At 35.5% G+C, this 11079-nt stretch overlaps 2 protein-coding genes across 14 annotated transcripts in view; both read left to right on the top strand.

Moving 5' to 3' along the window:
• The window catches only part of LOC127803757 (MADS-box protein JOINTLESS-like), a 42743-nt gene extending 33891 nt beyond the window's left edge, over positions 1 to 8852 (top strand). The window contains exons 1-9 of one of the 11 annotated variants that reach the window (XM_052340220.1): positions 129 to 292; positions 688 to 889; positions 5381 to 5459; positions 6689 to 6753; positions 6831 to 6930; positions 7028 to 7069; positions 7603 to 7644; positions 7731 to 7888; positions 8574 to 8852. In XM_052340220.1, coding sequence (XP_052196180.1) covers positions 708 to 889; positions 5381 to 5459; positions 6689 to 6753; positions 6831 to 6930; positions 7028 to 7069; positions 7603 to 7644; positions 7731 to 7888; positions 8574 to 8586 — 681 coding nt within the window. In that variant the 5' untranslated portion in view covers positions 129 to 292; positions 688 to 707 and the 3' untranslated portion in view covers positions 8587 to 8852. Of the gene's footprint in view, positions 1 to 128; positions 293 to 680; positions 890 to 5380; positions 5460 to 6688; positions 6754 to 6830; positions 6931 to 7027; positions 7070 to 7602; positions 7645 to 7730; positions 7889 to 8573 lie in introns of those variants that run through there. The other 10 variants (XM_052340219.1, XM_052340216.1, XM_052340221.1 and 7 more) reach the window with 10 other exon arrangements.
• LOC127803755 (O-fucosyltransferase 39-like) overlaps positions 1 to 11079 on the top strand; it is a 43677-nt gene that overhangs the window by 13517 nt on the left and 19081 nt on the right. The gene's annotated exons all lie outside the window — the stretch shown is intronic.

Below are 11079 nucleotides of genomic sequence, written 5' to 3'. Positions count from 1 at the left end.
ATTTTCCATTATTATATAGTATAGTATTAGTAGCGGTTTGTCAGTTTTTTAATCAAAATTCTGTACGAATATATTTATTCTTTCTTATGATTAAAACTTTAAATGGAGAAGGAGAAGAAAAAGAAAAGAAGCAGAGGAAGAAGAAGCATCAGTGTGGCTAAAAGTTACAGCAGAACTCTCTGTTTCTCTCTCATCACTGTCTTTGAAATCTCCATTAGCAGCGGAAGCAAACACACAGGATGTGAAAGCACACAATAGACCAGACCGTTCACCAAACCCTTTAAACGAACTGGTAAGCAATGAATTGAACCCCTTCCTCTTTCTCCTCTTTCATTTCACGCCGTGGAAACTGAGACTGAGACTGAGACTCCATTTTCTGGTGGATTTTCCTAAAAGAGAAAGAGAAGTGGAGTTGTTTTCGTCCGGATCTGGAACCAAGAATTCCCAATTTGGCTTGCCTCCCTCCCTCAGCACCCTTTCCCTCTCACTTAATTTGGCAAAATGCCGCCAATTTCCCCTCCCCCCCAAACCTGTCGCTCTCAGCCCCTGGATTCTCCCATTTCGCTGTTTCTCTATATCTAGAAGAATCTCTTTGCATTTCTTTCTTTCGTTGATCCGTTTATTCTGTTCTTTCTGAATATTGACTTGTGTGTGTGTGCGCGCGCGCGCGCGTATGTAAGAGGAAAGGACAGAGACGTGTTGAGGGAATGGCCAGAGAGAAGATCCAGATCAGGAAGATCGATAACGCTACCGCTAGGCAAGTCACCTTCTCCAAGCGACGGAGAGGGCTTTTCAAGAAGGCCGAGGAGCTCTCCGTTCTCTGCGATGCCGACGTTGCTCTCATCATCTTCTCCGCCACTGGCAAGCTCTTCGAGTATTCCAGCTCCAGGTTTCTCTCTCTTCTCTCTCTCTCTCTCTCACACACACACACACACACACACACACACATCAGTGACTCCTGGTAAGTTCATAGACGATCTCGTTTGATTTCTAATTTTTGAAGTACTTAATTTTGAGACTTTGAAGGGTCTTTCTGGTTAGAGCATGGTTTTTGTTGAAGTCTACATGAGGTTTTCACGATTGATGGAATGAGAAGAATCTCTTTTAACATAATATTCTTTTAAGACCAACTTGTTACCATGATTTATTTCTAGAACGGGCTTTGAATCCATAATTATAACGGCCTTTTGGATATAGTTCATCTTCTGGGTCACTAGCTACTGTTCATTTTATGTGCTGTCTGCGTTATATTTGTGTTTTTGTTCATGCTGTACCAAACGAATCATTGGCTGTGATGTGAATATTGTGATTCTATGATGAAATATATGCGTGTAGATTGTGATTCTAGCATAGGATATTTTTAGGTTTGTAATGCTGCTCATATTTGCTTGCTTCCTACAAGTTTTTCCTTTATTGGCCTGCTTTTGGCGGAATAAATAGTATGTAGAAAAATATTACTTGGTAGTTACTGCTGTATGGATAGAAACTGCCGGAGAAATTAAGAAAGCACAGCTGTTAGCCTCTTATGACCCTGACAATAATAATTCAGTGTGTGCACTGTGGGATCTGAAGATATTGGTGAGGAATAAATATTGCACTACTATATTTGTTTATCGGGGCAATGATGACTGCTGATGCAGTGGCTGGAATTTAGCACTTAAATCTAAATTATTTTGCGTTGAAAGTAAATTTTATTGGCTCAGAATCCACAATATATATGATACTAGAGTGAGAACTCATTTGGTAATTAAATTGGTGGAACTAGCAGAGCTTCCATGACTGAGGGCTCTGTGGCGTTTGAGTTGGTTGATTGTTGAAACTACTTGTTAATTCAGAAGTCTGTTCCATATTGAGTGTAGTCGTAAACCAAAGAGGTCCAGTCTATTGCTTGTTTGATCATCCATGCAAACAACAATGACATGTCAAGCTTTAATGCTACTATGATTAACTAGAATATTAATATTTTCCTATGAAGCATCAAATGACAATTCTTATAGGGTATGTGTAAAATAAATAAATAAATATACATATATATATTTGCTGGAGAAGATACTGTAGAGAACCCCTAGGAGTAGATCAGAAGCATAACACGAGAGAGAGAGAGAGAGAGAGAGAAAAAATACCTCGAGCAGAACTTTTCATACAAGAATCGCAAATGAAAGTTACGTATACAAAGAGACTGTGAGCTCCTTATATAGGCAGCTCGCTTAACAGAAAGGAAAATACCGCCTATCCTAGAAAGCATCAATAATCAAAGCATAACAACAACTGCAAACTACATCAATTATAAACATAAACATAACAGCAACAACACAAACTGTTATAACAAAATATTAGATGCTTCCACACTCCCCTTCAAATCAGACTCCATAGAAGTCAAGAACTGTGTGGATGAAACTGCAGCAGCTGTAGCAGTTTTTAAATCAGCACACACAGGTGACACTTTTAAACCAAGTCTCTTACACAAAAACTTAGACCGGTCTCTAGGCGGTCCTTTAGTAAGAATATCTACCACTTGATCAGATGTTGGAACATATCTAATTTATACTTCACCACATTCAACTTTCTCCCGCACAAAGTGAACATCGATTTCAACATGCTTTGTCCTAGAGTGAAATACTGGATTCTCTGCCATGCTCTTAGCAGCCAAGTTGTCAGACTCACTCCATACGATTAGAGTGGACACACAAGGATATCCCAACTCAACAAATAAGGATTTCAACCACATGAGTTCAGTCACACCAATAGCAACTGCCCGATATTCGGCCTCTCCAACAGATCTAGCAACAACAAACTGTTTCTTGGATCCCCACACGATAAGATTTTGGCCAAAAATATACACAGAAACCGCTAGTAGATCGCCTAGTGACCTTGCAGACAACATGGTTTGCATATGTGTAAGTCACTAAGGACAAGTCATTCGGTGAAGGAGTAAAGACCAAACCCATACCAAAATAAACAACCAAAAGCAGCAATACTCAAGGAGGAAAGAGGTCGCTCCTTGTAATAGATAGGCAGGACAGCGGTAGGGATATGAGCTGGATCAAATATTCCTTCAAACTTGACTCAAAAGCCCCAAGCAGTGAGTTCATGATCTGTTCAATTGCCTTGATGTTTTACATGACTTAGGGACCAGCCAGGATATAGGAAGAACAAATGTGCCAAAAATCTGAGATAAAAGAGACTATGGACCAAGGAATATCTTCCTGCGCTTGGAAGGATGCAATGACAAGTCCTTGAGCATATTTTTTTAAAAATTATTAAGTGGTCACTGGTTGTTTTTTTGCAAAGATAGCAGCTGCTCTAAGAATGAGCTTCAGCCATCAAGATTGAGCTGGCTTCAAAGAGGATAGTTGAGAGTGGGATAAGATTCCTACCTGCATCTCTCACTACAATCCCACCTGCGGCCTGACCAGCTTTGAAGGCAGCATCAACATTAATTTCCGCCTGCATCTCCCACTACAATCCCACCTGCGCCCTGACCAGCTTTAAAGACAGCATCAACATTAATTTTGATCACTCTTGTGTGGGGAGGGGATAGTTTAACATCAAGATTAATTTTGATCACTCCTTGTGGGGGAGGGGATAGTTTAACCACGTGGATAGGCAGCTGGGAAATCATATATAATTAGAGGAGAGGTGTCGAGAAGAGACCTGCTCATTCCATGGTTTGCAAATTGTCATGATGAATTGAGAGATTCCAATTATCCTCCAAAGGGTGAAGCCTGATGGAATTCCCGAGACACCAAATATGATCAAATAGGGCTGCCATGAAGATGAGGAAACTTTCTTTGTGATTTCTTAGATTGGGCTGCTGCCAATTTGGATGGAAAATGAGGAATACTGGAATAGGCAAGATTGAATATTTCTGAGCAAGCCATGTTTCTGTGTTGATGTGCCAACATTTGGCCCACGATCCTCGAGCAATTGGACAATGGACAAATAAATGAAAGTTGTAAAATATTTTAGTATGAATCCAGCATTTTTTTTGGTAGAAAGTTTTGTGGAGATTAGTAACTTAATTACTTTCTGGCAGTTTCACTGCAACATCGAAAGGTACTGACAAGTGACAAGAACTCAGAGAAAAAGCAATGGCAAGGATTGAGGGCCAGAAAGTAAAATAACTACAACAAGAAGCAGCAGCAGTGGCAACAAACAACCTTCTTTTCTTCCTCACATATTTGAAACTTCTCTAATCAAATTCTAGTTGCTAATATGCGGCAAGTATATGAACTTGCAAAACGTTCTTGAGTGCATGTGGTGACATTTCCAAATTCTACTGCATTAATCTTATACTAAAAAAGCATCAGAATGCTAAAATAAGATGGATTTGGGTTGACCTTTTTAAGAAGACGTAAGACATTGTAGTAACTTGTAGTGGTCTTTTTTCCATCTTCTGTTCCTATCTGAGATATTTTAGATTTGATAATCTGAAAATTGAGGTCAGTCTTTTTTTTGAAAAAAAAGAAAAAAGATTCAAGTATGTGCTTTCATGAAATTCTGTACATTGAAATGTAATTAATTAATGGTCCAGCACAGTGCACTATATGTAAACCCATCGTGTCTAATTTCAATTTATGTCCCTGCATAATGTCCGTAATCTAGTATAATAATCAGTTTAAATTATAGGATTGGCTGCTCTGAATTTGTTATTTAGTTTGAGCTCAGTTATTCATCAAGACACTTTTTTTTTTTCTCTTTTTTTTTTGTTGAGTAAAAGCATTTTCTTTTTGTACTTTTTATGTGGGACTAAGTTTCGATTTAAGCTGGAACATCTTTTTAACTTAGCTGTGGATGCAATTTTGCTAATAAACTGTGCTCTGTATTAATGTACACAGAAGACTGATAAATTAATCTGAATGTCACTAGGATTTGATTCTGAGTATCTATACAAAAGTAGGTATTTTTCCCCTGATATTTACTCTTTGCAGCACTTTATTCGCAGGACATACTCAAAATGCACGCATTGATTAATAATTGTGCCCTATGCTGTGCGTCATGCTTTAGCTCTAGGAGACTGCCCTTTGTTACACTGATTATGTGGGAAGTTATGAATTTACTTTAATCATTATCATAATGGCTGAATTCTGGTATCCACTCCGTGTTAACATACAGAATATAATTACAATTTATTTCATCTGCTTAATTAATGACCAAAATCTCGTATGCCATTTACTTTAAATTGTAATCACTAAACCTACAGTAATTGCATTGAGAAGTTTATTGATGTGCTCCCGTCTTATTCCTGTGGCTTTTTATTTTTCCATCTCAATTCCTGTATTTGTATGCGACTAGTTATGATTCCAGTTTAGTTTTCACTCTTATCGAATCTTCCAGGAATGTATGATGAGTACCTTTTTAACCCTTTTACCTTCTGAAGTATGAAGGAAATACTTGAAAGGCATAATTTGCATTCAAAGAATCTCGGCAAGCTGGAACAACCTTCTCTTGAGCTGCAGGTGAGCTATTTCTGCTGCCCAAAAAAGAAAATTAAAATAGAATGTTGTCTTAGGGAAACTTTAGGGGCTATTCAGTTGTGGAAAAACTTTTTTCAATTTTTAGTGGAAAAAAAACACTAATCATGTTCAAATGAGAAAAATTTTCAAATAAAAATAGAGGAATCTGTTTTTCAGTTTTTAATTTTATATGGACTGATAAAAACATTTTTAGAATGTATTCCACTATTTTCTTCACAAAAGGGTGTTTTCTCTGTGTTTTTAAAATAGAAAACATGAGTTTTAAGTCTAACCAAAATCAATATTAATTATACTTATATTAGTATCAATATAAATTATACGAATAATATAAATTTCAAATTTTATTAATAATAAATAATAAATAATATTATACAAATATACAAATATTTGTACTATAAATACTAAAATATTACTAAATAGAAAATAACATTATTATACTAATAACACCAAAATATTAGGATTTTAATATTATAAATAATAATAAATAAAATAATTGGCTAATAACAAATAGTTAATATATTAATAACAAAAATATTATTATTATTATAAAATTTCTAAATTTTTTGAAAAAAATTGAAAATTTTAATCAGTATTATTAATGATTATCATTATTTTGTAATATTAACAATACCATGAGTATTGGGTATTGTATTGGTAATATATTTATTTTATAATGGTATCAATTTCATAATTTTAATTTAATAATAACAATACTAGTAATTATTATCATTAAACTTGTAAATATTAGAAATACCATGAATATTGGTAGGAAGAAAAATGTTACATTATGTAGCAATTGAATACATATTTTTTATAACTATTGTGACCATATTTTTCAGGTTTTAAGATCAGAAAACAGTTTTCTATATTTAACAATTGTACACATTTTTAATCTTTTTTAAAATTTAAAAACTGAGAAATGTTTTCTGTATGTAAATTAACCTAATTTTTTCTTGTCATGTTCACTTTCAAGGTCCCTATGTGATTTCGTCATCAATCATAGAATATACAAGTAGTGGTGTGGTTTAGTTTCCTAGTTTTTTAGGGATGTAATTACTTTACCTCTTTTCCATGGTGTCAAGGATATATTCATCACTGACATGACTTCTGTCTGTTACATGATTTATTTACCAATTCATTCTTTTCCTTCATTTGCTTTGCAAACTAGCCTTTGCATTTCCTGCCAAAAGAATGATGGATTATTATTGCAGCTAGTAGAGAACAGAAATTACTCCAGATTAAGCAAGGAAGTAGCAGAGAAAATTCATCAGTTGAGGTATTTGTTTGTATAATATCCTTTTCTCTTGGGCTGTCGCTTGTCCATATATTATATATTTAGCTTTTAAAGGACAGGCATATGAGGGGAGAGCAGATCCAAGGGTTAAGCATTGAAGAATTACAGCAGTTAGAGAGGTCCCTTGAAGCTGGATTGGGCCGTGTGATTGAGAAAAAGGTTGTTATATATTTATTTCTTGTGCATGTTTGTGTTGCCAGTCAGAACCTTTACATTATGTTCATGATTTACTTTGAAAATTTTGTTCACATTGCAGGGTGGAAAAATTATGCAAGAGATCAACCATCTTCAACATAAGGTCAGACCTGGACCTTTTAATTGGAAAAAGACCACTGGAGATTAACAGCTAAAAGATAAGAATTATACATTGATTTGAGTAACATCTTAGATCTCTGTAACTGGAAGGAGGCCTGTGAAAATATTTAAAGAATCCACTTAATGTGAATATATATATATTTTGCTATTTATGTGGATATGTTTTAAGAGATGGCTTTATCCTACCATATTTTGGGGAAAAATATTTAATCCTAAAGCAGAGATCAACTGTAGGAGAAGAATTAATCTAGATACGGTGGAACTGCTTGAGGATTTTTCTAGTACATTTTAGCAAGTTGCATGTCATAGTATAAATAAGCGAACAAGTCACTATCTATGGTCAGTATAAATGAACAAACAAGTCACTATCCTGGTAACATGTCATATTGCATATGCATCAGGAATTTTTGTCGATTGTTATCAGTTGATTAAGTTTTATTAAAACTAATATGGTATTATATTCAGTTACTTTTTGATTACCTTCTAAGTTCCTCTTAAAATTGATAAAATATGCAGGGAATGCAACTCATGGAAGAGAATGAGAGATTGAGACGACAAGTGCGGACTGCCACTAAACCCACATTCCGCTGAACTTACAGATTTGCTTCACAAATTTTAATGGTAGCTGGAATATTTGGCTGTAGGTTATGGAAGGATCCAATGCTCGAAAACATGGCTCTGCTGATTTGGATGACATGCATTATGAGGAAGGTCATTCATCAGATTCCGTCACCTACAATTGCAACTCCACTGGCCCGCCACAACAAGACAATGACAGCTCAGACACATTCCTCAAGTTGGGGTGAGTTTTCTAATTCTTCTTTCAAAGGTCCACAAGTAAATAATAACAGACATGTAAATAATTTTATCCCGTTAGTTTTATTTATGGCCTTATCTTTCATCCAGAAGTAGACAGTTCCCCTTCATTTATAAGGTCATGATTGTTCAACCAAAAATATGTCCAATACATGACATTTCTTTCTTCATTGCCTTTCTCTCTCTCTCTCTCTCTCTCTCTGTGTGTGTGGATGAGGATGATACCACAGATGCTGGCCAAGTTTATTTATGTCTGTGCGTAAGTTTGTTTGTACAGAATATAGATGCTAAGCATTTGCATAAGGAGTCTGCAGGGCAGAGTCACTGGTAAGATAAGATTGCTATTGCGTTGTCAGGCCTTAGATTCAAGCAACCTCTTGCACCATGAACTTAGCTACATAGTGCCATAGCAAGAACCTTGTACGCCAGATTATGAGATAGGCTTGACTGCAGAAATTGTTTTCAGATTAGGATTAGCCAATTAGGTGGCAAGTAATAGTAGCTTATATCCTGCTAGCTAAACCCTGCATAAAGTGATGCTCTGACAAAGGCACTTCCTTGTGCTTTGATCAAAGTAGATTCCTTTCTATATATGCTTCTTTTTTTCCACATCCGAAACAACTTTTAGTCAGTGCTCTCTCTCTCTCTCTCTCTGCTTTCCTTTTTTCCAGGTTGCCCTTCTGAAGATGAGAGCAGTTGGTTTGGCAAGGAAGAGAAGCTGATTGTGTGTTAGGGAAGATTGATTAGAATTAATGCAAATCTAAGCGTATTTGTTCTTGAAATTTTCAATTAAACTATGACAAAAATGTTCCATTTATTGTCATATTTTTGCACCGGCTAATCTGATGTATGGAATGAATTAATTTGATCTAGCTAGCTCCACAACCTGCTGCGTGTTGTTGCGGCCATGTTATCACAGTTATCATTTCGTAATTTCATGATTAGTAGTATGTCAGGTGCCACGGTACCCTAAATATTTCATTTTTTTAATTTTTTATTTTTTGAAGATAGATAGGAATTGCTTTCTTTTGTTTTCTTGCTAGATAAATTCAATGCAATATTCTAGTATATATAGTAATTCCTATGTTGAAATTCTGCATTGGTTATCACTTAATGTGGTGACTGACGTCAGTGTCTTTTATGTTTTGAAATATGGTTGGGACTTGGCAAAACCGGGAGACACACACACTCTTTGCACTATTTTGTTCTTCGTATTTTAATTTTTAATTTTAAATATTTATTTTGAGATTTTTAAAAACATATTCTTTTTATTATTTTAAAAAATTATTTCTTAAAACAGAAAATTATAAAAGGTATTTGTTTTGAAATTTTCAAAAAAAATATTTTATGATATTTTATTTTAAAAATTTGATTATAAAATTAATTCTTTTTAATATAATATTTTATATTAAATATTATTATACATGTGTAATACACTTAATAAATTATATTTAATATATATTTTTAATTATAATATATATTACATTTTTAAAAATTAAAATAAATATATAATTTTATTTTCTAAATTTAAGAATAAATTTTGTTCCTTTTTTTTTTTCTATCCTCTCTGGCGCTTGCTTTTTTTCCATTATCGACGACCACCACCGGCTAGAAATTTATACAATTAAAAATTATCATTAGAAAGGTTGAGTCAAGATGGTTAATATATAGAAAAGTTGATCAAATTTAATGATTAGATTTTGATAGATATAATTTTTAATTTTCGATCAAACTTTAAAAACGCAATTAGTCGCCACCGTCCACCATGGTCAATGGTTTCATGGCCGTCAATCGTTGTTTGGATATTGCTTGATCGATCGACAATAGTTTGGATGATGCCCGGTTGATCGACAGATGCAGATAAATAAACACGTACGGATGCAAGCTTTCATTGGAAATCATACGCATGGAGGACCGGTGGGGTGGTATGGTGAGGGATGAAAATGGAACTCTAGCTACCTTGACAATTCATTTAAAATGCCCCAGTGGGCCAAGACCTGGCCTCAGCCCATTCTATAAGGGCCACAGAACTATGCTGGCCCCTTTTGTGTTTCGGCCCGCTCCGACCCGCAAAACGGGTGGGCCTAAGCAAAAAAATAGTATGGAGCAGAGTGAAAGGTGTGGCTCGTGCAAGGCAGGCCTGGAAGTCGGCGGGAATGTACCGGTTTTGGGCCGTAATTCAGGAAGGCCTCCGCTTATTCTGTTCGTCCGTTCGTTCGTTCAGACTCAGTGCTAGGGCTAAACCCATCCATTTCATGCCGCTCCAGAATCATTAGTTTTGCTGCAAGATATATTCTGGTTTCTCGAAAATTGCCCCCAGATCTGATACACTGCCATGGATGAAATGAAACATACGACGTCGTAGTGCTCGGGACCGGTCTCAAGGAATGCATAATCAGTGGACTCCTCTCCGTCGATGGACTCACACTGAGCGCTCTCTCTCTCCCTGTCTCTGCACGCACATACATATTATTTATACATTTTTATGTTGGTGGTGGTATCATGTATATATGATTGTTTGATCACTATGTATACAAATGTGCGTCATATTGTTAAATTCTGTTGTTTTGGAACTAAAGCTTTGCTTGTGAGAGAATAGGTAATTGAATGGAATGAAAATGAGTGATACAGAAGAGAGTGGTATGGAATGAAAAATAATTTTTCTTTGTTTGGGAGATTATGGGATGGAAAGCAATGAGAAATGAGAGTACTGAAGATGGATGAAATGAAAATATATTAATCATCAAATGACCACTGCACCCTTTTAGTGAAAAGGTCGTGTGTGACAAAGTTAAGGACAAATTTGAATATTTAATAAAATTATTGAGGTTATTGCTGTCAAATCATAAAAGTTGATTTTTTCGTCCATTTTCTCCCAATTTGGCAGGGGAAGACAAAAGTAGGCCACTGGATGGAAAGTGTTTCAATCAATTTCCATTCCCCTCCATTACTAATGTGTCTCCCAAACGAAGAGAACTTCCACCCAATTCCATTCCATCCCACCTACCAAACGCATTGGAAGGTAATGATTTTGTTAATGGTTAAGAATTCAGAGTAACAATGGCAATATAGACGGATAATTTGGCTGCTGTAATTATATGTTGAGATCTGTCCATTTTGAATCTAGCCTGTGGGTGAGCTCGAATTAGGACAAGCTTACAGACCTTTTGTCATTTG

This window comes from Diospyros lotus, chromosome 6 (assembly GCF_014633365.1).
Source record: "Diospyros lotus cultivar Yz01 chromosome 6, ASM1463336v1, whole genome shotgun sequence".
Classification (NCBI taxonomy): domain Eukaryota; kingdom Viridiplantae; phylum Streptophyta; class Magnoliopsida; order Ericales; family Ebenaceae; genus Diospyros; species Diospyros lotus.
The sequence above is the reverse complement of the archived record's forward strand: the minus strand, read 5'-3'. Positions and strand labels throughout refer to the sequence as shown.